General features: G+C 50.6%; 2 protein-coding genes across 16 annotated transcripts; one reads left to right on the top strand and one right to left on the bottom strand.

Annotated features, from left to right (window-relative positions):
- The first annotated feature begins 51 nt into the window (after positions 1-51).
- On the top strand, positions 52-23769 carry EBNA1BP2 (EBNA1 binding protein 2). Of its 15 annotated transcripts, XR_016442592.1 has the most exons (12): positions 52-377; positions 837-920; positions 2774-2940; positions 8683-8806; positions 11691-11780; positions 11958-12033; positions 12315-12405; positions 12861-13023; positions 13379-13579; positions 15918-16957; positions 17049-17204; positions 17377-23769. XR_016442592.1 is itself a non-coding variant. In XM_090049163.1 (9 exons), exons 1-9 carry the CDS (start codon positions 315-317, stop codon positions 13427-13429), a joined length of 909 nt encoding a protein of 302 aa, XP_089905289.1. In that variant the 5' UTR covers positions 52-314; the 3' UTR covers positions 13430-13607. The 15 variants fall into 15 exon arrangements, 13 of the variants coding, with proteins under 13 accessions (XP_089905289.1, XP_089905287.1, XP_089905278.1 ...); XM_090049163.1 differs by lacking the exons at positions 15918-16957; positions 17049-17204; positions 17377-23769 and having other exon boundaries at positions 13379-13607; XM_090049161.1 differs by lacking the exons at positions 52-377; positions 837-920; positions 2774-2940; ... (3 more) ...; positions 12315-12405; positions 12861-13023 and having other exon boundaries at positions 13436-13579; positions 15918-16079; positions 16226-16306; positions 16830-17535; positions 19462-23769.
- On the bottom strand, positions 13843-27190 carry CFAP144 (cilia and flagella associated protein 144). Its single transcript, XM_090049168.1, has 4 exons — positions 26980-27190; positions 26796-26855; positions 25804-25907; positions 13843-14136 (listed from the first exon to the last, which is right to left on the bottom strand). Exons 1-4 carry the CDS (start codon positions 27188-27190, stop codon positions 14023-14025), a joined length of 489 nt encoding a protein of 162 aa, XP_089905294.1. The 3' UTR covers positions 13843-14022.
- Positions 27191-27200: the final 10 nt, after the last annotated feature.

Genomic DNA, 27200 nt, shown 5'->3' with positions numbered 1-27200 from the left:
AGCACGGTTGGAGCGTGACCCGGAAGGGAAACAGCGCGGGGGTCAGGCCGGAAGTGGTGGCTGCATGAGGTGAGCGCGGCGGCGGCCTAGACTCCGGGATACCTGTCGTGTCCGAGCCTTGCGCGCCGGGGGAGCTGCTGCTGCCTCGGCGGCTCTTCCCCGCAGGGGGCCCTGCTGCACTCGGACCCGCCTCGATCTTCAAGCCAGGAGGGCAGTTTGTTGACCTCTCCCCCGCCCCGCCCGGCCCCTGGGTGGGCTTGCTGTGAGGAGCAGAGCGAGCCAGAGCACGTCCCCCGTGTCTTCTCCCCAGGACCATGGCAGACTTCGAGGATCAGTCTGGATCGGAGTCGGAGGAATCCCTCGTCACCCACAGAGAGGTAAGTGCCTCATGCTGAGCAGTGCGGGCAGGATTGCTCCCTGCCGCCCCAGAAAGGAGGTGGGCGAGGGGTTCCCTAGGCTGAGTACCCCAGGGACTAGGCAATCTGGAGTGGCGGTAACGCTCTGGGATGCCACGACTCGTTCGTGAGCTAGCCGTTCTCAGCTGGGGCCTGTGGTGTGGCCCTGGACAGAGGGACTGAGCATGCCGTGCTGCAGCTTGCAATGCACTAGCACCTGGTGCTTTCGTCTTGGCTGTTAGCGTGGTGTGTGGCCTCCTCATGTCTTGTCTTTGCTCTCACACCCCGCTTGGAGAGGTGTGGACTCGTATGGATGAGTGGACTCAGTACTGCTGACTGGAGGGTCCTTTGGTCTGTCCAGATTGTCAGACCCTAGGCAAGGGACACAACCCACCTTCCTTTTAAGATGCTGGGGGACCTGACCACTCTTCTTCCCTACAGCTCCAGGAAGCATTTTCCAGGGGTGCCCTGAAACCTGGGTTGAACATTGTGCTTGAAGGGAAAAAGAAGGCCCTGAACAACGTGGTGAGTACCATGCCTTGCAGATCTTGGTGTGAGGAGCTTGCCGGGGGAGGTTGGGATCTTGCCTGTGGTTACACAAAGGAGTCAAAGAGATTGTAAATGAGAAGCCCTTAAGGTTTAATTCATTAGGAACCTCAGAGATGTTTCTGGGAGCCACTGCAGAGCTGTGTAGTGACAAAGGCTGGTGTTTGTGATAGATGTGGTGCTACTGGCCCCAGAGCCCTCTTCTCCTGCAAATGGATGTGACTGGCTGTGTTAGTCTGAAATCAAGCTGTGACTGCCTGTTCCCGTGAATTGACTGTGTTCACTCCTGTTGTGCAGAGGTGCTGCAGCTGATGGTGCTCATTGACTTTAGCTGCTGTGTAGAGTGGTGAGATCTGCTTTCAATATTTCATGGCCTGTGAGGACCTTTACAAATTGTTAGAGCTCTGCTTATAACAGGCTTTGTAGAGGTTCTGTTTTCTGGATTGGATTAGATGTTAAGACGTTAAGTCCCACAGCTTGGCTCTGGTCTGCAGAGTACCGGGTTTATTTCAGATTTTGTAGAAAATGTTTATTGTTGCCACAGGGCTAAAGTGCTGATTTTAAGTTGTTATGCGACACTTGTGATTGTTTAGCTGGGGACTGAATATTGGACGATGAGCTTTCATTAAGAGCCCATCCTAATTACTGTGTGAATGTTGTTACTCCATAATACAGTTGCCTAGGAAGCACTGCTCTCATTCGTACCAGTGTAAGATATGTTAGAATGCTTTCTGGAGAAAGCCTGTGGGATGTGCTAAATCAGTGTGTGGAGCACACTCTGCCTGCACTTAGTTTCTAGTATCTTACCAGAAGAGAAACTCCACAACAAGCTAAGTCAGGGGTTGGAAACCTTGTCACTGGGGCCACTGCTTGCAGCCCAGCCTTTCCTGTGGGGTCACACCCACACACCCCCAGGTGATCAGCAGATGCTACCAAAGGAATAACTAGAAAAAGGCAGATGCCAGTGGAGCCACCCTGCTCCAAAATGTACACTCAAAAGGTGAGAGAAACAAGATTTGCAAGACAAACTTAGTATATTTTATCGGATCAGTTGAAAAGAGTTGCTGGCTACTACAGAATGATGGGGGTGGGGGCTGGCACACCACCTAACGCCCCATGCTGCTGCTGTTCTGCCTCATGCAGGGAGTGGGGTGCTGAGGACCAGACCTCTGTTCGGTCCTCGGCACAGCTTCGGTATCATGGAGGTCTCCCCCACATTTGGAGCACTCTGATCGGCTGTTTCTGTCAGCCAGTCAGAGTGCGAATAAAGCGTTATGGACAGACAGACTTGGGCTTTTATAAGATTAGAATGGTAATATCTGAGTTCCCCAAAACAGTATTGGGAATGTTGCATGTTCACTTTTTTCATCAATCTAAAGTTGCCTTGATGTCATTAGATTCCTTCCTTGCTCTTTCTTTTCTCACATGTCAAAAATGATCACCCTGTCCTTCAGTTAAGTCGCATGTGAACTGTATTTGGTTCCTGTCTCTGTTTCTCTGCTGGGTTCTCAGGCTGTATCTGGACTCTTTAGTTTAACAGCAGCCTCTCTTGAGCTTAGTTTAGTAAAACGATGTGCTGTTCAAATTTCAACCCCTCTGATTATGTCTCTCTTGTAGTAGTTTTCCTGCTTTCTTAATCTAAGTTTAACAAGACTCCCTTTGTCTGTCTCAGTGCTCATCACCTGAGGAAGCAGCCAACATTGTGCACTGAGGGTCTGAGCCATGTCCTTAGAGGGCAGGGCCACATGTGACAAAAGCATTTAGTTTTGCTATTCTAGGAAGGAAGCATCTGTTTTGTCTTGCTGTTAACAGAGCCTTGTTCTCTTTTCCAGGATGGCTTGAAGCAGTGCCTGTCTGAATTCAAGCAGCACCTCGAGTGGGTGGAAAGGCTGGATGTGACTCTGGCTCAGGCATCAAACATCATAAGTCCCACCTTGAGTCAAACACCTGACAAAGCTTCTCCGGACCCTGAGGATGACTTCCAGAGAGAGATGAGCTTGTAAGTAAGAGGTGATGTCTCCTGTGGGACTAGTATCATAATGCACTTGCAGTCCACCAGGGCAAAAACCTAATATGGCTGCACACTGCCTGGATACATCAGTGATGGCAGTACAAAATTTCCTGAAACCAGCAGTTTTCAAACTGTGTGTTGCGCCTCCCCAAGGGGGCATGAAGGAACGTTGGGGGTAGGGTGCAGCACAGGGAGGGGTCACACAGGCAAGAAGTTTACAAGGAGCTGGCGCTGCTGCAGCATTGTAGGGGGATGCAGGGGCAAGGAGCCCTGTGCAGGGTTAGAGGTTAGGGTTAGGGTTAGAGGTGCAGTGGGGCCAAGGCAGGAGGTGCTTGAGCCATAGCAGATGGAGCCACCCAAGCTGCAACAGCTGCTGGGATAAAGGGTGCTCTGTTTCTGGCTGCAGTACTTCTCCGGGATGAGGGGAGCGCAAACAAAATTGTAACTCAAAGAGGGGCTTGGCTCAAACAGTTTAAAAACTGCTGTTCTAAACAGTGGTCTGAGGCTGATTCGGTGACTGCATATGTTTCCTAGTTTCATAGTTATTAGGGTTGGAAGGGACCTGAGTAGATCATCTAGTCCGACCCCTGCCATACCAGGAAAGAGTACTGGGGTCAGATGACCCCAGCAAGGTGATTGTCTGGCCTCGTCTTAAAGACCCCCAGGGTAAGAGCCAGCACCACTTCGCTTGGAAGTTGGTTCCAGATCCTAGCTGCCCCGACAGTGAAGTAGCGCCTCCTGATGTCTAGCCTGAATTTACCCTCTGCCAGCTTGTGACCGTTATTCCTAGTCACTCTTGGTAGTGCTCAGTGGGGAACAGGGACTCCCCCAATGCCTGCTGGTCCCCTCTGACTCGTTTGTAACAGGCCACTAGATCCCCCCTCAACCTTCTCTTCTGGAGGCTGAACAGGTTCAGGTCCCGTTGCCTCTCCTCATAGGGCCTGCCCTGCTGCCCCCTGACCATTCCAGTGGCCCTCTGGATCCTCTCCATGCTGTCCACATCCTTCCTGAAGTGCGGCGCCCAGAACTGGACGCAGTACTCCAGCTGTGGCCTGACCAGTGCCACATAGAGGGGGAGGATCACCTCCCTGGACCTGCTTGAGATGCATCTGTGGATGCATGACAAGGTACAGTTGGCCTTCCTGACCTCATCCCCACACTGCCGGACCATGTTCATCTTGGCATCAATGATGACTCCAAGATCCTTTTCTGCCTCTGTGCTGATGAGAAGGGAGTTCCCCAGCCTGTAGGTATGGTGCTGGTTCTTCCACCCCAGGTGCAGCAGCTTGCACTTGTCAGTGTTGAATCCCATCCTATTATCATCCGCCCATCCCTGTAACCTGTCTAGGTCCGATTGTAGCCTATTCCTCCCTTCTAGCATGCCCACATCCCCCCCACATCTTAGTGTCATCAGCAAATTTGAACAGGGTCCAAATCACTGATGAAGATGTTGAACAATGCGGGCCCAAGGACCGAGCCCTGGGGGACCCCATTGCCCGCATCCCTCCAGGTTGAAAATGACCATCCACCACCACTCTCTGGGTGCGGCCCTCCAGCCAGTTGGCAACCCAATTGACTGTGTGGGTGTCGACGCCACAGTCCCCCAGTTTCTTAATGAGAACGGGGTGAGAGTGTCGAAGGCCTTCCGAAAGTCCAGGAAGACTATGTCCACTGCTACCCCTGCATCTAATGATTTGGTGATCTGATCATAGAAGACCACCAGGTTGGTCTGACAAGACCTGCCACTAATGAACCCATGTTGGTTGCCCCTAAGCATAATCCCCTCTGCTGGCCCCTCATGGACATGTGCCAGAATAATTCTCTCAAAAAGCTTACCTAGGATTGAGGTAAGACTAACGGGCTTATAGCTTCCTGGGTCCTCCTTCCTCCCTTTTTTGAAGATGGGAACCACGCTGGCCCTTTTCCAGTCCTCTGGCACCACACCAGAGCACCACGAGTGCTCATAAAGCCGTGCCAGGGGTCCTGCAATGACTGCGGCTAATTCCCTCGGTGCTCTGGGGTGGAGATTGTCCAGACCAGCTGATTTAAATACATCCAGTCCCTCCAGAAGTTCCCTGACTAGATCCTCACTGACCTTTGGCCTAGGTGTGCCTCCCATGGGGCCTGAGGGGGGCCCCATGGGGGTGCTGATCCAGTCCCTGCTCAGGAAAATGGAGGCAAAGAAATCGTTCAGTAGGTTAGCTTTGTCGGCCGGTGTGACAACCAAATTTCCCAGCGTATCTTGCAGGGGCCCCACGTTACCTGGTACCTTCTTTTTGCCCCCTATCTTTTTAAAAAAGGACTTCTTGTCCTTGATCCAGGTAGCTAGTCCCAGTTCCATCTCCACCTTGGCCTTCCTGACTGCCCCTGCATCCCTGAGCAACCGCAGTATAATCCTCCCTGATGATGGCCCCTCCCTTCCAGCTACAGGACATTCCCGGATGCTTTTGATGAGCCACGGGGGGTTTTGCACCCTCGTGCTGCCTTTGATCCATGTTGGGATTACCTCCCTTTGGGCTTGGAGGATTATCTCCTTAAGGAGCGACCACTCTTCTTGGACACCTGGCTCCCCTCCCCTCCGGGACCTCAGTGCCTCTCCGACTATTCTTCTTAGCTCATTGAAGTCCACTGTCCTGAAATCTAGGGCTGCTGCCTTGCTGCAGGCCTTTGCCACGTTGCTCTGGATGGTGAATTCCAGCAGGCAATGATCGCTGTCGCCCAGGTGGTTGAGCACCTGCAGCCCCCTCACCAGGTCGTCACTTGTGGCCAGCACCAGGTCAAACAAGGCATCTCCCCTGGTGGGGCTGTGCACCTCTTGGGTTAGGTGGAGGTCCTCCATTTTGGCTAGGAACCTAAGTGAGTGGTCAGACCTGGCTGACTGCTCTTGCCAGCAGATGTCTGGAAAGTTCAGGTCACCGATGATGACCACGTCCTTTGACCTAACTACCTCTGTGAGCTGACTTAAGAATTCCTGGTCTCGCTCTTCCCCGTGGTTGGGGGGTCTATAGTAGACCCCCACCGTTAAATCTCTTTCCCCTCGACTGACTTGTATTCTTCATAGACTTCATAGACATCAGGGCTGGAAGGGACCTCGGGAGATCATCGAGTCCAGCCCCCTGCCCAAAGGGCAGGAAGTCAGCTGGGGTCATAGGATCCCAGCAAGATAATCATCCAATTTACTCTTGAAGGTGTTCAGTGTAGGTGCTTGAACCACCTCAGCTGGCAGACTGTTCCAGACCTTGGGGGCTTGGACAGTAAAGAAATTCTTCCTTATGTCTAGCCTGAAACGGTCTTGCAGGAGTTTGTGACCGTTCGACCTAGTCATCCCTTGGGGCTCTGGTGAACAAACGTTCCCCCAGATCCTGGTGGTCACCCCTGATAAACTTGTAGGTGGCCATCAGATCACCCCTGAGCCTACGCTTTTCCAGGCTAAAGAGTCCCATGTCTCTTAGCCTGTCATCGTGAGTTCTGTTTTCCTGACCTGTGATCATGCGCGTGGCTCTCCTCTGGACTCTCTCAAGCTTCTCCACATCCTTTTTGAATTGTGGAGCCCAAAACTGGACGCAGTACTCAAGGTGCGGCCTCACCAAGGCCGAGTACAAGGGGAGAATGACGTCCTGGGATTTGCTCGAGAAGCATCTATGGATGCAAGTCCTATGGGACAGTCTCATTGCAACAAATGCAGCAAAATCTTTTAGTGGTCTTAGTTTCAAGGATGGGAGGAATATTGAGTCTGAAAACTTTCTAGGCAGTGCAGATTATCTGCACCGAGTGTTAATTGTAAGATTACATTAGCCTGTGCCAAGATGACTGCACACTGTAAACAGATTTACTTCTGCTGTACTAACACACTCTTGGGAAATACTACCAGCTGCATAGATCAAAACTAAGTTTTAAGTAGGCATTTTCCTCCGCATAAAGTACATTAAATTTTAGAGTGCATAACAAAAGGAAAAATGGAGATTCCTGCTAGGATATGGTCTTAATGCTGTTGTAATTTTACCTGTTATATGTCTTGTGTATTATAATGTAACTTGTAAAGTAATTAAACTATGTATTTAATTAGGCTGGAATAGGAAATTTCTGTTCAGTGTGCCAGATGATTTGAAGATAGCTAACGTGGTCCCCATCTTCAAAAAAGGGAAGAGAGAGAACCCAGGCAACTATAGGCCCGTCAGTCTTACCTCAGTCCTAGGGAAACTCTTTGAGAAGATCCTCAAGGAGCATATCTGTGATGGGCCGGCTTCAGGGATGATGCTTAAGGGCAACCAGCATGGTTTCATTAGGGGCAGGTCATGTCAGACCAGCCTGATTGCCTTTTATGATCAGGTCACAAAGGCAATGGATGCAGGTGTCGCCGTGGACATAGTCTTTCTAGACTTCAGCAAGGCCTTTGACACCGTCTCTCACCCCATCCTCATTAAAAAACTAGGCAACTGTGGCATTGATGCCTACACAGTCAGATGGATTGCAGATTGGATCAAGGGTCATACTCATAGGGTGGTGGGGGATGGGTCATATTCAACATGGGTGGAAGTGGGCAGTGGAGTCCCCCAGGGCTCGGTCTTTGGGCCTGCACTGTTCAATTTCTTCATCAGCGATTTGGACGATGGGGTGAAAAGCAACCCACTTAAATTCGCTGATGATACCAAAATTTGGTGTGAGGTGAGCACGCTAGTAGGGAGGGAAAGATTGCAGCAAGATCTGGATAGGTTACAGGAATGGGCTAACATTAACAGGATGCGTTTCAATACTGACAAGTGCAGGGTGCTGCACTTAGGCAGTAGGAACCAGCAGCACACTTATAGAATGGGAAACTCCCTTCCTGAGAGCACGGAGGCAGAAAGGGATCTTGAAGTCATTACTGACTCCAAGATGAACACGGGCCGACAATGCGAGGTCACGGTTGGCAGGGCTAACCGGACCTTGTCGTGCATCCACAGGTGCATCTCAAGTAGAGCCCAGGAGGTGATCCTCCCCCTCTATGCGACGCTGGTCAGGCCACAGCGGGAGTACTGTGTCCAGTTCTGTGCGCCCCATTTCAGGAACGATGTGGACAATATTCAAAGGGTCCAGAGGAGGGCCACCTGCATGATCTGGGGACAACAGGGCAGACCCTACAATGAAGGACTGTGGGACCTAAACCTGTTCAGCCTTTGCAAGAGAAGGCTGAGGGGGGACCTGGTGACTGTCTATAAACTCACTAGGGGGGACCAGAAGGGTTTGGGGGAGACACTGTTTTCCCTAGTGCCCCCCAGCATAACAAGGAATAATGGACACAAGTTGTTGGAGAGTAGGTTTAGATTAGACATCCACAAGAACTACTTCATAGTTAGGGCGGCTAGGATCTGGAACCAGCTTCCAAGGGAAGTGGTGCTGGCTCCTACCCTGGGAGTCTTTAAGAAGAGGCTTGATGCCTACCTGGCTGGACTCATTTAAGTCCAGTTTTTTTCTCCTGCCCAGGCAGGGGGTTGGACTTGAAGATCTACAAGGTCCCTTCCAACCCTACTTCTATGATTCTATGAGTTAAGGTTGTTGTTGTCACCTTAACTACTTTTGGGGGTTCTTAAAGCTGCAGTGTTAACATCACTCTGACATTCTGAGGGATTTAATGTTTATTTGTCTGGCATAGATACCTAATATAAGCAGAATGCCTGTTATCCCTGCCTGCTACTTACCATACAGCTTGTACTTGTCATGCCCTAAACTGCTGTCTTCCTGTCTTCCCAGCTACCATCAGGCTCAGGCAGCAGTGCTGACTGCTTTGCCTCAACTACATCACCTCAAAGTTCCCACTAGAAGGCCAGATGATTACTTTGCAGAGATGGCTAAAACTGACCAACAGATGCAGAAGGTATGAAGTCAGAATGATTTTTCCTTCCTTTGTATGCTACACAGAGGGCCTAGACATCTTGGTACAAACTGTGATTCATCTTAATATACAGTAAGTGATATATGGTCTGAACTCAGTTGTTGAGAGGACCTGTAGTCCATCTCATTCAGCTGCATAGCTTTGACAATGGCCTGTGTCAGAGGCTTCAGGTAAACAGTGAGAGAATGCTCCGTAGTGGCGTGTCCTGAAATAGCCCATCCATAGGGCTAGCGTCTTCCTAACGCCTGTCAGGGGTGAGCCTGTGTCTGAAAGCAGGAAGGATTTATATCACTTGGCACACAGAGTCATATCATTTGGCCTGCAGTGCCACCTGCCTACATGCAGCACATCCTGGCCCTGTGCACTGAGCCTGTCTGGCACAGGCTGTAGTATGGGACATGTGCTTCATATGGCACTAGCATGGACTGGCTCTGTGCACTGAGCTGGGGCTGGTCCAGATCAGGGCCACAGACCAGCCTCCTGTGTCAGATCCAGTGTGCAGTGCTGGTTCAGTGCAGGCACCACTTGCAGCATGTGCCCCAGACTGGCCTCACGTGCTGTGTGTAGTGTGCATCTCAGACTGGTCCCATGCACTGTCATACACTAGGCCAGGGCCAGCACATGTTGCGTGTGGCATGGGGGACAGAAGCTGATATGCTGCAAGCACCATGCATGACCAGTCCAGGGCACAGGCTGCATGCAGCACCCACACCAGACCAGACTAATGGCTGCATCCCACAGACTGTTCCCACACCCAGGCTGAATGAGTTTGACACCCCTGCCTTAAGGAAGTGTTGACCGAATACCTGTTACTCGTGTAAATAGTACCCTGCTCAGCTATGGCTTCAGGCCTATAAGATATACTGACACTGAGTTTCGCATCTTGCACAAAAGGTATTTCCACTGTTTTTACAACTAACACATTGCCTTTTTACTCACTGAATGGTTGTGTAACCTGTATTGTATTCAGCAACACTTAGGAGCCTCTCTTCAGATGATGGCATTGCCAGGGGAAAGAGATGGAAGTAAATATTATTTTTGGAGTGTCCCATGCTCAGGGGTCAGAACAGGGCTTCTCTGCTAGTCCCTGCTTGTAAGGGTTAGATTTTACTGCTGGCTTCTGATTGCTTTCTCTGTTATACTGTGCTTATTTGAAGCCTGTTGTTAGATTCTCCCTGGTAGCCATAATCATGTTTAATGTTTAATAGGTGTTTGCAACAACTTGGTTCAATATCCACTGTATTTTCATTGGGATACCTAATATATAGCAGTAGCGGGTTGTTACTTTTAGCTAGGCCTAGAATACAGCCTTCCTCAAACTAAACAGAATAACAAAATCCCCTCCCCACTTCTCCTATCCAGGGTAAGGGCTTCATCGCAGTGCATCAGTGTTGCCTTTCTTTTCAGCTTCCCTCCTGTCCAGCATCATCTCTCTGGGAGCTATTAACTTCCTCCAGGGCCAGCTAGTCCACCCTGTCAGCTGGCCCAGAGCTCCTAAGCAGGCAACCTATTGCCCTCTAACCCCATGCAGCTGGGCTCCAGGCCCTGGGCCATGCACCATGTTACAATACCAACCTCTGGGGGTCTTTGAAGTACTGTTTACCGTGCATATGTATATGCTTCTTATTGTTCCACAGATGTTAATTTCCAAATAGAGGACTTCTCTAATTAACTAGTACCTAACTCTGAAGCACGCCAACTTAATATTTTTTCCATAATGGCTGCTGTCTTACTGTTAGCTGGACATTCTTATCCATTTAATTATGAATCCTTCTAAACTTGTGCTTTCTGCTTTGTTGCAACAAGTGCTACAGGCCAGCGACATGCTGTGCAGTTAGAAAAGAAATTCCTTTAACAGTGTGAACATTGTGATCTTTCAGTTTCATTAAATGTCTCATTGTTCTTCAGTGGAAGTGTCAGGTATCAGGTGGGACTTATATGTAAAGGAAGCAAGTTTCATAGGGTCTGGGCCCTTGTTTATTGTACTCATTTCTGCAAATGCATAGGATAAGTGCTCTCCCTGTGCTCCTTTTGCCCTTAAATAGATGGTATATTTAAATTAGATTCTCTATTAATTGGTTCAGTCACTGTTTGTATATAACTAGGTAACAGGTATACTCCTACTTTCGTTTGGCAGGCAGTCTTAAAAATGTTAATGGACTTAAAGTGCATGTATAATGAATGTAGGTGGGCTGTTATGGATGTTGTAATCTTAGTCCAAAGTTGGACCTTGTATTTTCTTTGTCCTACAGAGGAATGACTAAGTTAGGTCAGATATTTTAAGCTAGAGTCTGACTGGGGAAAAGAGGAAAAAATGGTATTTATGTTGAAAGACTTGACGTGTGTGGTAAATGAGGCACAGGTCTTTTCTTAGTATTTTGATGGCCTGGTAGTATCTTCCTGAAGCCCTGATCATTGGTCTAGGGGAACAGCAATGTCACTGTGTAGATGAGTTGTTTCTTACTGTTACTGGTACCTTTTCCCTTGTGAACAGCAAAACTTTACTTATGCCTCACCATGTATTTTACGGGGATTTCCCTATAAATCAGTGTTGGAATCTCTCTGAACTTTGGATTAATTGAAAATTGCATCATTAACTAAAACCAGGAAGCTTGTAATTGCTTGAGGATGGGGAGGAAGGGGCTTCCAGTGCTTCTGAGCATACTCAGCTTGAGTTATTAACCCTAATGGAAAGTGAGGAAGGTGTACTGCATATCACACTGTGGCACTTTGTCTAGGTGGTAGCCTTAGGAGGCTCCTGGGTATTTTATAAATATTGTACAGCTTAAACACTTGCTACATATTTTTAGGAGCAGTGCTATTCTTTTAGCTCCCTCTGCATAAGTCTTGTTATTTTCCTAATTAGATCCGACAGAAGCTTAGGAGTAAACAGGCAGCAATGGAGAAGTCTGAGAAAGCAAAGCAGCTCCGTGCACTAAGAAAATATGGCAAAAAGGTGAGAGAAGAATCTGATAGAGTAAGAGGGTCTTACTCTTAGTGTGGCAAGACCAGGGACCAAGACCAGCTGCTGCTTGGATGGGTAAAGAGGAAGAGCACTTGGAAAGTGAAGTCCTCACGGGGAGTGTTGGATGTACAGGAGGGAGCAAAGCTTGTATTCGGTCTCTTATTGCAGGTGCAAATAGAGGTTCTACAGAAGAGGCAGAAGGAGAAAGCAACGATGCTGAATGCAGTCAAGAAATACCAGAAAGGTGAAACCATGGATCTTTAGAAGGTTGGGAGAGTGGGGACAGTCAGACAGGAGAGAACAGAGTGCTGTACATGCAGGGTGTTACTGATCCGCACTGGAGGATGAGCTGAAAGATGGTGTCACTGAGTGGGGAGGGTTATCTGCAGCAGCACAATGGCTTCCTTGTTCAGAGAGCCTAATGCTGTTTTTGTTTGAAGCTGTGACTCTTGTTCACACTGGAAACTCCTCTATGCCTTGTTTAGTGATAGCAGCTACACAGCCACTCTGCTCTTGTTTCTACAGGCCTCTCTGACAAGTTGGATTTCCTGGATGGAGAGCATCCACCACCTCGGGGGAAGAAGGAAGGAGCTGGAGGTCAAAGAGTAAAGAAAGGGTATGATTGGAGGTGGGGGCCAGGGATGCATCAGGAATTGGTAGCTGCCCAGTCTTGTGTGGAAGTGCTTTGCAGGAGAGTGCTCAGCCCAGTTGTTTTCTGGGATAGGGGCACTGAAGAGGCCAGAAGAGTCTTTTTTTCTGTTCTTTGCTCCCTAGGGAGACATTACTGCTTCCAGCCTTCCCTTATGGAGGGGACAAGCTAGTTATGGACTGGATGGAGCAGTGCCTTGAGTGAATTTTGGGCTTTTTTTCAATGAGAAGACATAGGACATCAGAAAATGACAACTAGGATGTGGAGAGAGGTAGTTAGCCATGTTAGTCTGAGGTTAGTTTATCCAGGGTGTGGCCGTGCTGCCAGGAGTGAACTGATAGGAAGTTTCTCCACAGATCCTGTGTGCCTTTTGGGACTTGGTGAAGAGGGGCTCTGTCAGTGACTAGCTGTTTCTGTTTCAGGCCAAACGCCAAGCGACGCTACAAGAACCAGAAGTTTGGGTTTGGTGGTAAGAAAAAAGGCTCAAAGTGGAACACACGCGAGAGTCATGATGATGTGTCCAGCTTCCGGGCAAAGGTGGCCCATAACAAAGTCTCTGGGAAAGCTGGGAAGAAGGGCTTCAATGTGAGTGAGAAATGTGCTGTGGACTAACAGCCCAGGGGTCGGGAGGGAGGGGCAGCACTGAGCTCAGGCTGCACAGGGAGAGCTGTGTCTGCTGTGAGCCTGGCACCTAAATACTGGATGTGGGAAGATAGGCTGCACATTTGGGGATTGAGCTTCACTGGTTGCAGACAAGGCTGCTCACGCAGAAAGGACAAGTTCTGTGGCCAAGAAGATCTTGTGGGTGTCTGAGCATGTGCAGTGTTTATCCTACCCTGTTGTTGGTTGCCCCCCTCCCTCTTATGCTGTATTGCTCTTAGCAAGTTTCAGGGGCATAGCCAGCAATCTGAACTTGTCTGCTGTCTCTTCTCCTTTACAGAAGAGACCTGGCAAAAAGATGAGGCAGAAAATGAAGAGCCGAGCAGGATAGATACTGCTTCGCAGCAGGGAAAGGTTCTTTTGCTGCATAGGAGTGCAAAGAGCATTCTTCTTGAAGCATTGAAGTGCAAGATGGGGAACACTGTCTGTTTCTTTCAGGGATTCGTTTTTTCTTCTACTTAAGCCTTTTAGCCTGGCATTGGTGAGCTCATTAAACAATTTGCACACAACTCTTCTGGATTCCACTGCATCTTCAGTTTGTTGTAGGAGGGGCTTGAAACCTAATCCCATTGTCTCTTTAAGCTATCTCTTCTCACAGCTGTCCCTTATCAGTGCCTGGAATCCTCTGGGTTAAATGGGAAATGCTGCCTTGTGTGGTGACAACGCAAGAGCCTGACAAAAACTGCAGTCCCTTTCAGGTTCTTAGTACAGCCACTCTTGGGTGGGAACATTAAGTGATAAATGTTACACTTCCAAACAGGTTTATTTTGTAACCATAATCAACTTACAGGTCTGGCCAGACAAGGATTCCTCCTTCCCAGAAATCAATAAGACTACACATGGCACAAGGAGGCAGAACATTGTGTAGAAACCCCAGTCAGCACCCACCTGCCTGCCTCGCAAAGCAGTGCTTGTACTATCACCCTACTGCATATTTTCGCTGTGTTCCTTCAGGCGCCACATGGCTTCCATGTACTTCGTGATCTCACTCTTCTGGCGTGGGAAGTAGAGCCTGCGGTCAGCGCGGTCTGTGTTGATCTGCAGAAATGAGATGAAATCCAAGCACACACAGTCTAGTAGATGCTCCCTGCTAAAAACAAGGACCCGTAAAATTATTGGCTGCTGTTGTTGTCTAGAGTTTTCTGAAAGTGCACCAGGACTCTTGCCTCATGACCATAATGCTGCTTCAGGGTATCAGCTGATCACCATTAGGATAAGGAAATCAAATGTGATGAACCAAGAGCCTGCATGGCAAGTCCTAGATTTACTGGTGGGTTCTACTAGGATGTGGGTGCTGGGCTTTACAAAAAAGGAACTGAAATGTTTTTGTAAACTGCACTTCAAAGTGATTCTATAAAAAATGGCATCATGGTGTCCTAGACCTCAGTTCAGATGTGCTCAGCTGTAGAGGTATCTTTTGTTTCCCCTTCTAGTAACGTGGTCCCACCACGTGGTACCTAGCACACAGGGAGGCTAAGGCCAGAGCTGGGAGCCCCCCAGAGCCTAGTTTTGGGCCCATCCTTCTGTCCTGCCCAGGCGGTGTCCCCTCATGGCCAGAGCAGCTGTGGCCCAGCTCCACGGAACTGTGTGGGCCAGGCCAGGCCTCACCCTGGTGCTGCTGGGTACCCCCACCCACCTGAGCCTCTGAAGCTCCAGGGCAGCTCCTGGTTCCCGCCCAGCCCCTGCTCTCCAGCTGCCGCCTTCCCAAGAGCCTGGCGGCGCCGGCCTGCCCCCTTGCTGCCAGGACCCTTCCCTGAGTACCCAGCCCTGGTGCTGTCCCTTCCTGGCTCTCCCACCTGCACAATGACCCTCCCTTGTGCCTGCCCAAGCCCTGGCCTTGCCCACCTCTGGGGCTCAGGCAGACACTGCAGAGAGTCGCTGTGCTGGAGGCTCCCAGCCAGCTGAGTCCTGAGCAGGGGCCCAGGGGTCTCCTGTGGCTATGCCCCATAGCCAGGCCCTTGCGCTGGGGATGGCTCTGCCCCGCTCACGTGCAGGGAGACTAAGCCTGGAGCTGGGAGTGCCCCCTGCAAGCCCTGCCTCCTGCCCCAGCCAGGCACCATCCCTTTGCAGGCAGGGTGGTTGCAGCCCATCTTCACAAAGCTGCATGAGTTGGGCCAGGCCCCACCCTGAGTGCCACTGGGCACCCCCCAACCACCTGCTGCAGCCCAAGTCTGCAGAGCCCTGGGGCAGCCCCCACCTCCCACAGCTACCCTGCCCATCTGGGCTTGGCCTCTGTGCCCACCAGGCACAGCACGAGCTCTAGAGCTGGGACCTGTGGCTGTTCTGGAGAACCTGAAGAAGCAACTTAAAAATGTTTTGTTTAAATAGCTTCCTTGTACACCTCCTGGCATGCCCAGTTGCACATGCCGCTATTTGGCATGTGTGCTGGGGGTTGCCTATCTCTGGTACAGAGGATTAAAAGGAGCACTCAGGCCAGTAACACTGACCATGAGGATGTGTAGGAATATGGAGTGAAGAGGATCTGTTTTTTTCCTCTGTATATAGCTGATCTTAATTCACCTCTTTTCAAGACTTTTATCTGTCTCTCCTACTTGCAGCATGCATCTTTCTAGGCTCCCATGTCTCATTTCTAAAATTCTCAGGCTTTTTCTATTATCTCTTCAGTATGTAATGCTCTCTGCTAATCATCTCACTGCTGCATTTCCTCTTTCTTATATTAGAAATACAAACCTACTTTTTTAATTAAACAAAATGACCTGCCACTTGTCTAATGCATATAGCATGGAGGTAGCTAAACTCATTTTTAGTTTCCCGGTCCTCTGCCTCAAAGGACCAAACCTTCATTCTCTTTTGGTAAGATCCTTTCGACCATCCCAGTTGGAACTTGTAGCACCCAGAGGAGAGTCGCCAGTAGCCAGGAAGCCATATGAGTTGACTTGCACTGTGTCGGAATCCACAGGATGAGATTTGTCCCCCATTACTCCAAAGATTGTCCAAGTCTGGCACCTTTTGTAGGCAAGGTAAGTTAAAGGAGTGCTGTTATTTAAGGTAAAACATAAGGTATCCTGGGAGAAGCAGCAGTGGGAAGCAGCAGCGGGAAGGAGAGGAATCAGGCACACGTGTGTCCCGCACGCACGTGTGCCCCATAACTAACTTCTGACCGGAGGCAGCGGCGGTGGCGGCAGCAGCAGCAGCAGCAGCAGCAGAGGAATCGGCAGTGGGGGCAGCAGCAGCTGATCCCCCGAACGTAAGTGGGGCGGAGGGCCTTGGCACAGCTGAGCCGGATCCGGAGGGGAAGCCCCCCGGGTCCCATATAGCTGAGCCGGTAGGGAGCCGCGCAGCGCGAACAGAGCGCGCCGGCATTTGTGCAGGCGTTCACGCCAGCGGGCGGGCCGGGAGGGCCAGGAGTGGGACTCCTGTACGGGTAGGACGTAGACACCACACAGGTCTACAAACAGCAGCTTAGAATGGTGTCTACGAGGAGTGCTGCTAGGGCCTCTGCCCGGGGGGACAAGGCTAACCGGGGCTGGTCTGAGGCCTCCACCCAGACTGAGCCCATGGGGGAGCTGATGTCCCCCTACCTCCTGGCCTGCGGGGGATCCCCAGCAGGGCTGGGGGAGGCAGAGATTGGGAGCCCCCACACCTGTCCGGCAGGTGCCCGGCTTAGGGCTCTGGAGGCACAGGTGAGGGAGCTCCGGGAGGAGGTTAGCAGGCTGAGGGGGATCAGGGAGGCGGAGGAGGAAATTGACAGTTATTTCCTTTCCCTGCAGGACCAGGCACCCAAGGAAGAAGCAGCCCAGGGAAGGACCTCCACAGCAGAGTGGCAGACGGTCACAGCCAGGACCAGAGCAGCTCGCAGCGAGCAGGTACCAGCTTCTCCAGTCCGACTGGAGAACAGGTACGAGGCCTTGGCGACTCTGCAGGAGATGGAAAGGGAGGAGGAAACCCTTGGGCAGGAAGGAACGCCACATTCTTCACACTCCAAACAGATCAAGAGATCCGAGAGGACCCAGAAGAGGAGGAGACACGTGCTCGTCATAGGCGATTCCATCCTGAGAGGTGCGGAAGGGCCCGTTTGTCGCCAGGACCCTTCAGCACGAGAGGTCTACTGCCTGCCTGGAGCTAAGATTCGGGATGTGACGGAGGTAATCCAGGCCAAGATCAAGCCCACCGATTACTACCCCATGGTCCTTGTCCATGTGGGTACTAATGATGCGGCCAGGAGAACGCCCGATCACCTGATGGCTGACTACCAGGCTCTGGGCGGCGTGCTGAGGGAATTCGGTGCACAGGTGGTATTCTCTTCCATCCTACCAGTGAACGGATGCGGCAGACGGCATGAGAACTGCATCCGAGAGACCAACTGGCGGCTTCGGCAGTGGTGTCTCGAGGCAGGCTTCGGCTTCCTGGACAATGACCCACACATTACAACGAGGGACATGCTCAGCTGGGATGGGCTTCACCTGTCCCCCAAAGGTAAGCGTGTGTTTTCTTACAGGTTGGCGGATCTCCTCCAGCGGGCTTTAAACTAGGCTCGTTGGGGGAGGGGAAGATGAGGGCGGGGGAAGCTGTGGACCACCAAACCAGGTGGCACCAACAAGGACAGCCCAGCCTGAAGAAAGAGAGCTTTGGGAACATGAAAGACGGGGTGGACAGCAATACGGCACAGGTAAGGAACGAGAAGGTAAGAGACAAAGAGCCCTTTGGGACTTGGAGCGGGGGGCAGCAAAGGCACCAGTCGCAGGGCTCAAGTGCCTATATACTAATGCTAGGAGCATGGGGAACAAGCAGGATGAACTAGCGCTCCTGGTTGCACTAAACGCCTATGACTTAGTGGGGCTGACGGAAACCTGGTGGGATTCATCCCATGACTGGGCGGTACATATCGAGGGCTATAGATTGTACAGAAAGGACAGGGTGGGGAAAAAGGGGGGAGGGGTTGCGCTCTATGTTAAGGAGCAATATACATCAACCCTCATCAAGACAGAATCAAAGGATGAGGAAGTAGAAGGACTGTGGGTTAGGCTAAATGGGGGGCAAGGAGAAAAGGATTTGGTGGTAGGGGTCTGCTACAGACCCCCACATCAAGGGGAAGAAATAGATTTGGGGCTCCTGAGGCAACTCTCGGAGACCATAAAAGCTAAAGAGGCGGTGGTCATGGGGGACCTAAACTACCCGGACATCTGTTGGGAGACACAGACAGCAAAGTCCCACCGCTCACGCAGGTTTCTAACCTGTGTTCAGGACCTCCACCTGACGCAGGAGGTACATGGTCCCACTAGGGGGAATGCCTTACTGGATCTGGTATTGGCAACGGGGGATGACATAGTAGGGGACCTACAGATCGGTAGCCATCTGGGGGACAGTGATCACCTAAAAATACAATTCAACATAAGGCGTCGAGTGGGTAAGGTAACTAGTAGGGTGAACGTGCTGGACTTTAGGAAAGCTGATTTCAGTGAACTCAGGTGATTAGTGAAGGACGCACTACAGAGTAGTAGTTTTGAAATGATGGGAGCCCAAGAAGGGTGGCTGTGCCTTAAGGAAACTATCCTTCGAGCACAAAGCGAGACGATCCCCATGAGAGGTAAAAGAGGGAAAGGGGCCAGGAGGCTTCCCTGGCTGACCAGAGAAATCCAGGGCAGACTAAGGGCCAAAAGGGGAGCACATAAAAAGTGGAAACAGGGAGAGATCACCAAAGAGGAATATACCTCTTCTGCTCGTGCTTGTTGGGAGGCAGTTAGACAGGCCAAAGCTACCATGGAGCTGAGGATGGCAACCCAAGTAAAAGACAATAAGAAATTGTTTTTTAGATATATAGGGAGTAAAAGGAAGGCCCAGGGAGGAATAGAACCTCTGCTAAATGGGCAGAAACAATTGGTGACGGACAGAGGGGACAAGGCTGAACTCCTCAACGAGTTCTTCGCCTCAGTGTTCCTAAGCGAGAGGCATGACAAGTCTCTCACTGGGAGTGTAGGGAGGCAGCAGCAAGGCACCAGACTTCCATGCGTGGACCCTGAGGTGGGGCAGGGTCACTTGGAAGAACTGGATGCCTTTAAGTCGGCAGGCCCGGATGACCTCCATCTGAGGGTACTGAAGGCACTGGCCGACATCATTGCAGAGCCACTGGCGGGAATATTTGAACGCTCGTGGCCCACGGATCAAGTCCCGGAGGACTGGAAAAGGGCCAATGTGGTTCCCATTTTCAAGAAGGGGAGGAAGGAGGACCCGGGCAACTATAGGCCAGTTAGTCTCACCTCCATCCTTGGCAAAGTCTTTGAAAAAATTATCAAGGCTCACATTTGTGAGAGCCCAGCAGGGCAAGTTATGCTGAGGGGAAACCAGCATGGGTTCGTGGCAGGCAGATCGTGCCTGACCAATCTAGTCTCTTTTTATGACCAGGTTACAAAACGCCTCGACGCAGGAGGAGGGGTGGATGTCGTATACTTGGACTTCAGGAAGGCCTTTGATACGGTATCCCACCCCATACTGGTGAACAAGTTAAGGGGCTGTGACTTGGATGACTGCACAGTCCGGTGGGTGGAGAATTGGCTGGAGGGTCGCACCCAGAGAGTCGTGGTGGATGGGTCGGTTTCGACCTGGAAGGGTGTGGGCAGTGGGGTCCCGCAGGGCTCGGTCCTTGGACTGATACTCTTTAATGTCTTCATCAGCGACTTGGATGAGGGAGTGAAATGTACTCTGTCCAAGTTTGCAGATGACACTAAGCTATGGGGCGAAGTGGACACGCCGGAGGGCAGGGAGCAGCTGCAAGCAGACCTGGACAGGTTAGACAAGTGGGCAGAAAACAACAGAATGCAGTTCAACAAGGAGAAATGCAAAGTGCTGCATCTAGGGAGGAAAAATGTCCAGCACACCTACAGCCTAGGAAATGACCTGCTGGGTGGCACGGAAGTGGAAAGGGATCTTGGAGTCCTAGTGGACTCCAAGATGAACATGAGTCGGCAGTGTGACGAAACCATCAGAAAAGCCAATGGCACTTTATCGTGCATCAGCAGATGCATGACAAATAGGTCCAAGGAGGTGATACTTCCCCTCTATCGGGTGCTGGTCAGACCGCAGCTGGAGTACTGCGTGCAATTCTGGGCGCCGCACTTCACGAAGGATGCGGATAATCTGGAGAGGGTCCAGAGAAGGGCCACTCGTATGGTTAAGGGCCTGCAGGCCAAGCCCTACAAGGAGAGACTAGAGAAACTGGACCTTTTCAGATTCCGCAAGAGAAGGTTGAGAGGCGACCTGGTGGCTGCCTATAAGTTCATCAGGGGGGCACAGAAGGGAATTGGTGAGTATTTATTCACCAAGGCCCCCCCAGGGGTTACAAGAAATAATGGCCACAAGCTAGAAGAGAGCAGATTTAGATTGGATATTAGGAGGAACTTCTTCACAGTTCGAGTGGCCAAGGTCTGGAACGGGCTCCCAAGGGAGGTGGTGCTCTCCCCTACCCTGGGGGTCTTCAAGCGAAGGCTAGATGTGTATCTAGCTGGGGTAATGTAGGCCGAGCACTCTTTCCTGCTTATGCAGGGGGTCGGACTCGATGATCTATTGGGGTCCCTTCCGACCCTAGCATCTATGAATCTATAAGGGGACACCCTACTGGGAAGCTGCACAAAGATTTGGCTTTTTGGTGTCATAGTTTCGTAGTTTCTAGGGTCGGAAGGGACCTGAGTAGATCATCTAGTCTGACCCCTGCCATAGCAGGAAAGAGTACTGGGGTCAGATGACCCCAGCAAGGTGTTCATCTAACCTCCTCTTAAAGACCCCAGGGTAGGGGCCAGCACCGCTTCTCTTGGAAGTTGCTTCCAGATCCTAGCCACCCTGACTGTGAGGTAGCACCTCCTGATATCTAGCCTAAATCTACCCTCTGCCAGCTTGTGACCGTTATTCCTGGTCACTCCTGGCAGTGCTTGGGGGAACAGGGACTTCCCCAGTGCCTGCTGATCCCCCCCCTCCGACTAATTTGTAACAGGTCACTAGATCCCCCCCTCAGCCTTCTCTTCTAGAGGCTGAACAGGTTTAGGTTCTGTAGCCTCTCATCATAAGGCCTGCCCTGCTGTCCCCTGATCATGTGAGTGGCCTCCTCTGGACCTTCTCCATGTTGTCCACATCCCTCTTGGAAGTGCGGTGCCCAGAACTGGATGCAGTACTCCAGCTGTGGCCTGACCAGTGCCGCATAGAGGGGCAGGATCCCCTCTTTGGACCTGCTCGAGATGCATCTGTGGATGCATTTCAAGGTACGGTTGGCCTTCCTGACTGCATCCCCACACTGCCGGCCCATGTTCATCTTGGCATCAATGATGACTCCAAGATCCTTTTCTGCCTCTGTGCTGATGGGAAGGGAATTCCCCAACCTGTAGGTATGGTGCCGGTTGTTCTTCCCCCGGTGCATCACTTTGCACCTGTCAGTGTTGAATCCCATCCTATTCTCATCCACCCACCCCTGTAACCTGTCTAGGTCCGATTGCAGCCTATTTCTCCCTTCTAGCGTGCCCACATCCCCCCACATCTTAGTGTCATCAGCAAATTTGAACAGGGTGCTTTTTACCCCCTCGTCCAAGTCACTGATGAAGATGTTGAACAAAGTGAGCCCGAGGACCGAGCCCTGGGGGACCCCACTGCCCACATCCCTCCAGGTAAAAAATGACCCATCCACCACCATTCTCTGGGTGCGGCCCTCCAGCCAGTTGGCGAGCCAGTTGACTGTGTGGGTGTCAACACCACAGTTCCCCAGTTTGTTAATGAGAACAGGGTGAGAGTGTCGAAGGCCTTCCGAAAGTCCAGGAAGACTATGTCCACTGCTACCCCTGCATCTAATGATTTGGTGATCTGATCATAGAAGACCACCAGGTTGGTCTGACAAGACCTGCCAGTAATGAACCCGTGTTGGTTGCCCCTAAGCATGACCTCCCCTGCTGGCCCCTCATGGATATATGCCAGAATAATTTTTTAAAAAAGCTTGCCCAGGATCGAGGTAAGACTAACTGGCCTACAGTTTCCCAGGTCCTCCTTCTTCCCCTTTTTGAAGATGGGAACCACATTGGCCCTCTTCCAGTCCTCTGGCACCACACCAGAGCACGACGAATGCTCGTACAGCCATGCCAGGGGTCCTGCAATGACCTCAGCCAATTCCCTTAGTACTCTAGGGTGGAAATCGTTTGGACTGGCTGACATGAATACATCCAATTCCTCCAGAAGGTCCCTAACTAGTTCCTCACTAACCCTTGACCTAGGTGTGCCTCCCCTGGGGCCGAGTGGGGGGTGACTGTTCTGGTCCCTGCTTAGGAAAATGGAGGTAAAGCAACTGTTAAATATGTTTGCTTTGTCGTCTGGTGTGACGACCAAATTTCCTAACATGTCCTGCAGGGGCCCCATATTACCCGGAACCTTCTTTTTACCCCTTATGTATTTAAAGAAGGACTTCTTGTTGTCCTTAATCTGGGAAGCTAGTACCAGTTCCATCTCTGGCTTGGCCTTCCTGACCACGCCCCTACATCCCTGAGCAACTGCAGTATAGTCATCCCTAGTGATGGCCCCTCCTTTCCACTGGGTGTATGCCTCCCTTTTAGCTAGGAGATGTTCCCAGATGCTTTTGGTGAGCCATGGGTGCTTGTGTGCCCTCCTGCTTCCTTTGATCCGCATTGGGATTACCTCCCTCTGGCCTTGGAGGATTGTCTCATTAAGGAGCGACCACTCTTCTTGGACACCTGGCTCCCCTCCCCTCTGGGACCTCAGTGCTTCCCCAGCTATTCTCCTTAGCTCACTGAAGTTTGCCCTCCTGAAATCTAGGGCTGCTGCCTTGCTGTAAGCTTTTGCTATCTTGCGCTGGATGGTGAATTCCAGCAGGTGATGATCACTGTCGCCCAGGTGGTCGAGCACCTGCAACCCCCTCACCAGGTCATCTCCCGTGGCCAGCACCAGGTCCAGCAAGGCATCTCCCCTGGTGGGGCTGTGCACCTCCTGGGTTCAATGTAGATCCTGCATCCTGGCTAAGAACCTACGTGAGTGGTCAGACCTGACTGACTGCTCTTCCCAGCAGATGTCCGGGAAATTCAGGTCCCCCATGACTACCACATCCTTAGCCTTCACTACCTCCATTAGTGACCTAAGAATTCCTGGTTGAGCTCTTCCCCTTGGTTGGGAGGTCTGTAGTAGACCCCCACTGTTAAGTCTCTTGCCCCTCCACTGCCTTGTATTCTAATCCAAAGGACTTCAGAGTGCCCTTCCTCTGATTCTTTGTTAATTGATGAGGATGGGTATTCCTCCGTAATGTAGAGCGCCACACCTCCACCTTTCCTTCTTAATCTGTCCCTCCTATACAGCCTATAGCCCTTGACATTCACTGCCCAGTCATGCGTTGAGTCCCACCACGTTTCAGTGTCTCTTGTATCCCATGAAGTAATAGGCTGGCAGTCTTGAGCAATTGAGGAAAAAAGGCACACTGTGAATGCTTGAGTATTTACTGGTAATTTTTCCTTCTCAGTAGCAAGAACTTTTAACATCCACCTGTCAATCCTATCTTCAATTCTAAAACAAACTTTTTTCAATTGTACCCTTCTTTAGCTAATTGGGAGATTTAGAAAACCAGGAGTCTTCAGGGAACTTTGGTATTACATCTGCTCAATCAGCCAGCATGATTAAAACGACTGCTTTTGTAAGATATAACTTTTTAAATAAACAGATGTTTTCAAGATTATTCATTTTTTTCCTTGGGTATTTTCATCATTATTTGGAAAATTCTGCCTGGGATAGATCTTAGGCTGATTATTAATTTCTTTGTTCCTTCTTCCCACTTAATTGAAGGCTGAGGCAGGGTACCACATTCTTCTACACATACTTATAACTTTATTACCTGACAGCTGTTGCTTCTTTTTCTTGTTTCTTTAATTTATTGTGCTGGGTGGCAGTGATACACTCAGAGTTGAAATTCCATCTTTTTGATGTAGTTGCATGAACATTTTGAGACATGATGGGGGAGGGGAGGGGATCCTATCATTTCTACTCTGTCATGCACATGACTACCCCTCTGAGGAGCCCTGAAGTTTTTGCTCTATGTATATTCCTCAGCCAGAGAGAGGCACTGAAGAGTTTCAGGGCCAGAGGCATAACAAGCAGGGTTTGAGACCTGGGCACACCCTGTGGGAGATGTTATCTGAGGGTGCCCTGGAACCCAGCTTGCTGGACTTACAAAGGACTTTTTCAATTTCCCACCCCACCCCACACACCTCATCTAACCAGAACTAAGCAGAAGAAAAGTTTAATAGACATCTCGGGCCGTATATTCTCCAGTCCCAGTATGGGAAGCCTATTTAAACTTGATTGACTACAACTCAGTTGCTGAGTTAGAGAATGCTGAGGCAAGAGACTGAATCAGAGAGGGTATGGGCGACATTTGAACAACGGTTAAGGATTCATCACAACATCCAGCCCTTTGGAGCCCTGGCCACAAATGCTGTCATACTTTTCCTGGGATGACTGGTGGAAGTCCTCCCCGCAAAGTTTATGAATACTGCAAGTAATCAATCCCCTTAAGTATGTTAAAAGACTACAGTAAGATCTGAAAGTTATGCTAAGATGAGGCTTATTCACAACAGGTAAAATACAAAATACTGATGCTGACTTCACAGTGCAAGTATAGCTAGGCCATCTGAGAAGCCTTTCTAGTATATCTTCTATATTCATAACGATTTCAAGCTGGGTCCTAGGTGTCTGGTTACTCCTTAAAACTTGATGTTTTTCCTGGTTGTTAATCAGTTTTTTGAGATGTTCCAAACCAGATAACCCCTTGTCACTGAAAAAGGTAATTAATTTAAATTGAAACTGTTTATATAACAGGATTTTCTCTGTCAGTTATGGCTTGGGTCCTCTTGATTTACATAATAAAAAGAATGCTTTGAAGACTCTAAGAGTATAAGAAAGCAGTAAAGCAGCAACCAGTGTGCTTCAAGAGGGAAAAATCTCTCTGCTGTTGTTCTCGAGAATCTGGGACAAATAGATGGTCTCTTTTGGTCGCCTGTTTAACCTTCAGCTATTGTGCTAGGAACTTTACCTGTCAACAAACCACCCAAATGCCTTGGAACAGTAAGATCCCAGCTCTTGCTCTCTCTTTCTCCTTCTTTCTAGGCATAGCTTTCTGAACCTGAATTAGTTAAACTTGAGCTAGGTTTTCCCAAATACTCAATTAAACCAGGTCAGGCCAGCCATGGTCTGTCTGTCTGTCTGTCTGTCTGTCTAATTTGGTGGTTAGAGAAACCCAGCCCCATTGAAACTGAGTCCTGCAAGATAGTTCCATTGGAGGTAGGACTTGCAGAAAGGAGAGATACAGCTCCATACAGAACATAACTAACACATTGATAAAATTACAAAGACACTAGAAATGGATTCTTAATAAATGAGCACACCCCAAAGTGATGGTAACAGAGAGCATGGGGAAGGTGAATGGGAAGGTGCTGTTGAGCAGGGAGTTCTGAGAGCAGAGGGGGGCAGGAGTCTTATAGCATGGTTGGTGGCCGTTATTCTTACAGCAGCAGCAGTATCTGCGCCTAGTACTGCTGCAAAAACAAGTCCCTGGGCCTATTTTTGTGGCCAGGGCATGGGCTCTTGTGGGGTGGAGATGATTCTAGCACTATTTTTAAGTTGGCACCCAGGGCTAGGGCTTGCTCACCCTCCCGAAGTCATGCTACTGCCCAAGGCCTAGAATGAGCTGATCCTTTTTTATGGAACTCCACTCACCAAGGGTGTGGTGGTCCAGCCAATTTCCTGGCTCTCTGTTTGTGGCTCTGAGTATTTCTTTGTTGGCTCCAAAGCTGCATGGTGAATGAGATTCAGAAACTTGGCTGATGGATAAAAACAAAAACAATAAATTAATACAGAGGCTAAGGGATAGTTTTAAATCAATCTAAAGAAACAAGAAAAACTATGTGCAGATTGTGTATGACCCAATGGAAGAGTTTATGCTCTACTGGCATAAACAAGAGGCACTGGCTATATTCATTTATAACTGAAAGTCGGTCACTAATTGCTCTTTCAAAACAATTTTAGTTCTATTCTCTTAGAAGACTGGGGCCATCGATAGTCCACTGCTACATGCAAGTGCTTGCAGGGGTTTCTAGTATGCTGTTAGCTACTGCCAGTTCCAGGCAGATGTGAGCCTGTCTTTAGGATGTTCATGTTCAAATGTTTTGGTAAGTTGCCAACATGTCCCAAGGAAATACAGCAATGGGAGCAGGGGATTTTTACCAGTTTATATCTTGGTATTAAGCTGGAGTGGGTTTTCCAGGGCAAAGAACAAGCAGTTGTGGAGTGCAAGGGATTATGTCAAAAGCCTGTGATAAACAAGGAAAGCTTCCCAGAGAAAAGATCACAGGAATACATAATGCTTTTCAGTACAGGGTAGCTTGAGTATAGGGCTTGCTGCTTCTGTATTGTTCAAGTCAATTAAAAAGACCTGTTAAACACGGCAGTCGTATAAGCAATTAGAACAGGAGACTACAGAGGTCAGGCCCCACGAGAGCACCTGCACTCCGCTCCCGCGCGCGAGCTCGGACGCAGGAAGCCACGGCTTAATCAGAGCAACGGATTACATGCGGAGGAAGCTGCGCATGCGCTCAGGCGCCTGGCTCAGGCCGGGCGGGGAGTTGCATGGAGCAGCTGGCAGTGCCCCGCCGCAGAGACCTCCTCGGGCCCGGGCGCCCCGGCGCAGAGACCGGCCGCGGGGCCCTCACCGTCTACCGGCTCCTCCACGGCGTCGTGCCCAGACATCGGCTTCCTGGCGACGGCAGGAGCTGCGGAGAGAGGCGGCGGTGAGCGGAGCGGAGCGGGGCGGGGGGCGCCGCGAGGGTGGCGGGTCCAGCCCCGCCTGTGCACAGGGCGGCAGCAGGCGCCGGGGAAGCCGCATCCCGCGCTCACCGGCCGGGGCCGGCCCCGCCCGGTCCCACCGCGGGGCGAGGCCGAAGCGCTCGTGCAGCTGCGCCATGGCCAGGCTGCGTCTCCCGGCAACCGAGAGCGTCTCCCTTCCCCCCGCGGACATGTCAGACTTTGCGGGCTCACAGATTAGCCCGGCCCCGCCCCTGGCCCGGGTGGCTTCCGCTTGTTCTCCATTGGCTGCCGAGTTAAACATCCCGGCGTTG

This window comes from Crocodylus siamensis, chromosome 5, assembly GCF_052110815.1.
Source record: "Crocodylus siamensis isolate JL-2025a chromosome 5, ASM5211081v1, whole genome shotgun sequence".
NCBI classification, from domain to species: Eukaryota; Metazoa; Chordata; order Crocodylia; family Crocodylidae; genus Crocodylus; species Crocodylus siamensis.
This window is presented reverse-complemented; position numbering and strand designations above follow the sequence as displayed.

What these genes read in the sequence shown, in the direction of transcription:
- CFAP144 (XM_090049168.1), bottom strand. Translation starts at nt 27,190, where the DNA reads ATGTTTAACTCGGCAGCCAATGGAGAACAAGCGGAAGCCACCCGGGCC. An exon ending in CGTGGAGGAGCCGGTAGACG is followed by an intron (nt 25,908 to 26,795) that starts GTGAGGGCCCCG and finishes TTTATCCATCAG; the next exon opens with CCAAGTTTCTGAATCTCATT. An exon ending in GCTGGACCACCACACCCTTG is followed by an intron (nt 14,137 to 25,803) that starts GTGAGTGGAGTT and finishes TCATTTCTGCAG; the next exon opens with ATCAACACAGACCGCGCTGA.
- EBNA1BP2 (XM_090049152.1), top strand. Translation starts at nt 18,568, where the DNA reads ATGATGGGAGCCCAAGAAGGGTGGCTGTGCCTTAAGGAAACTATCCTT.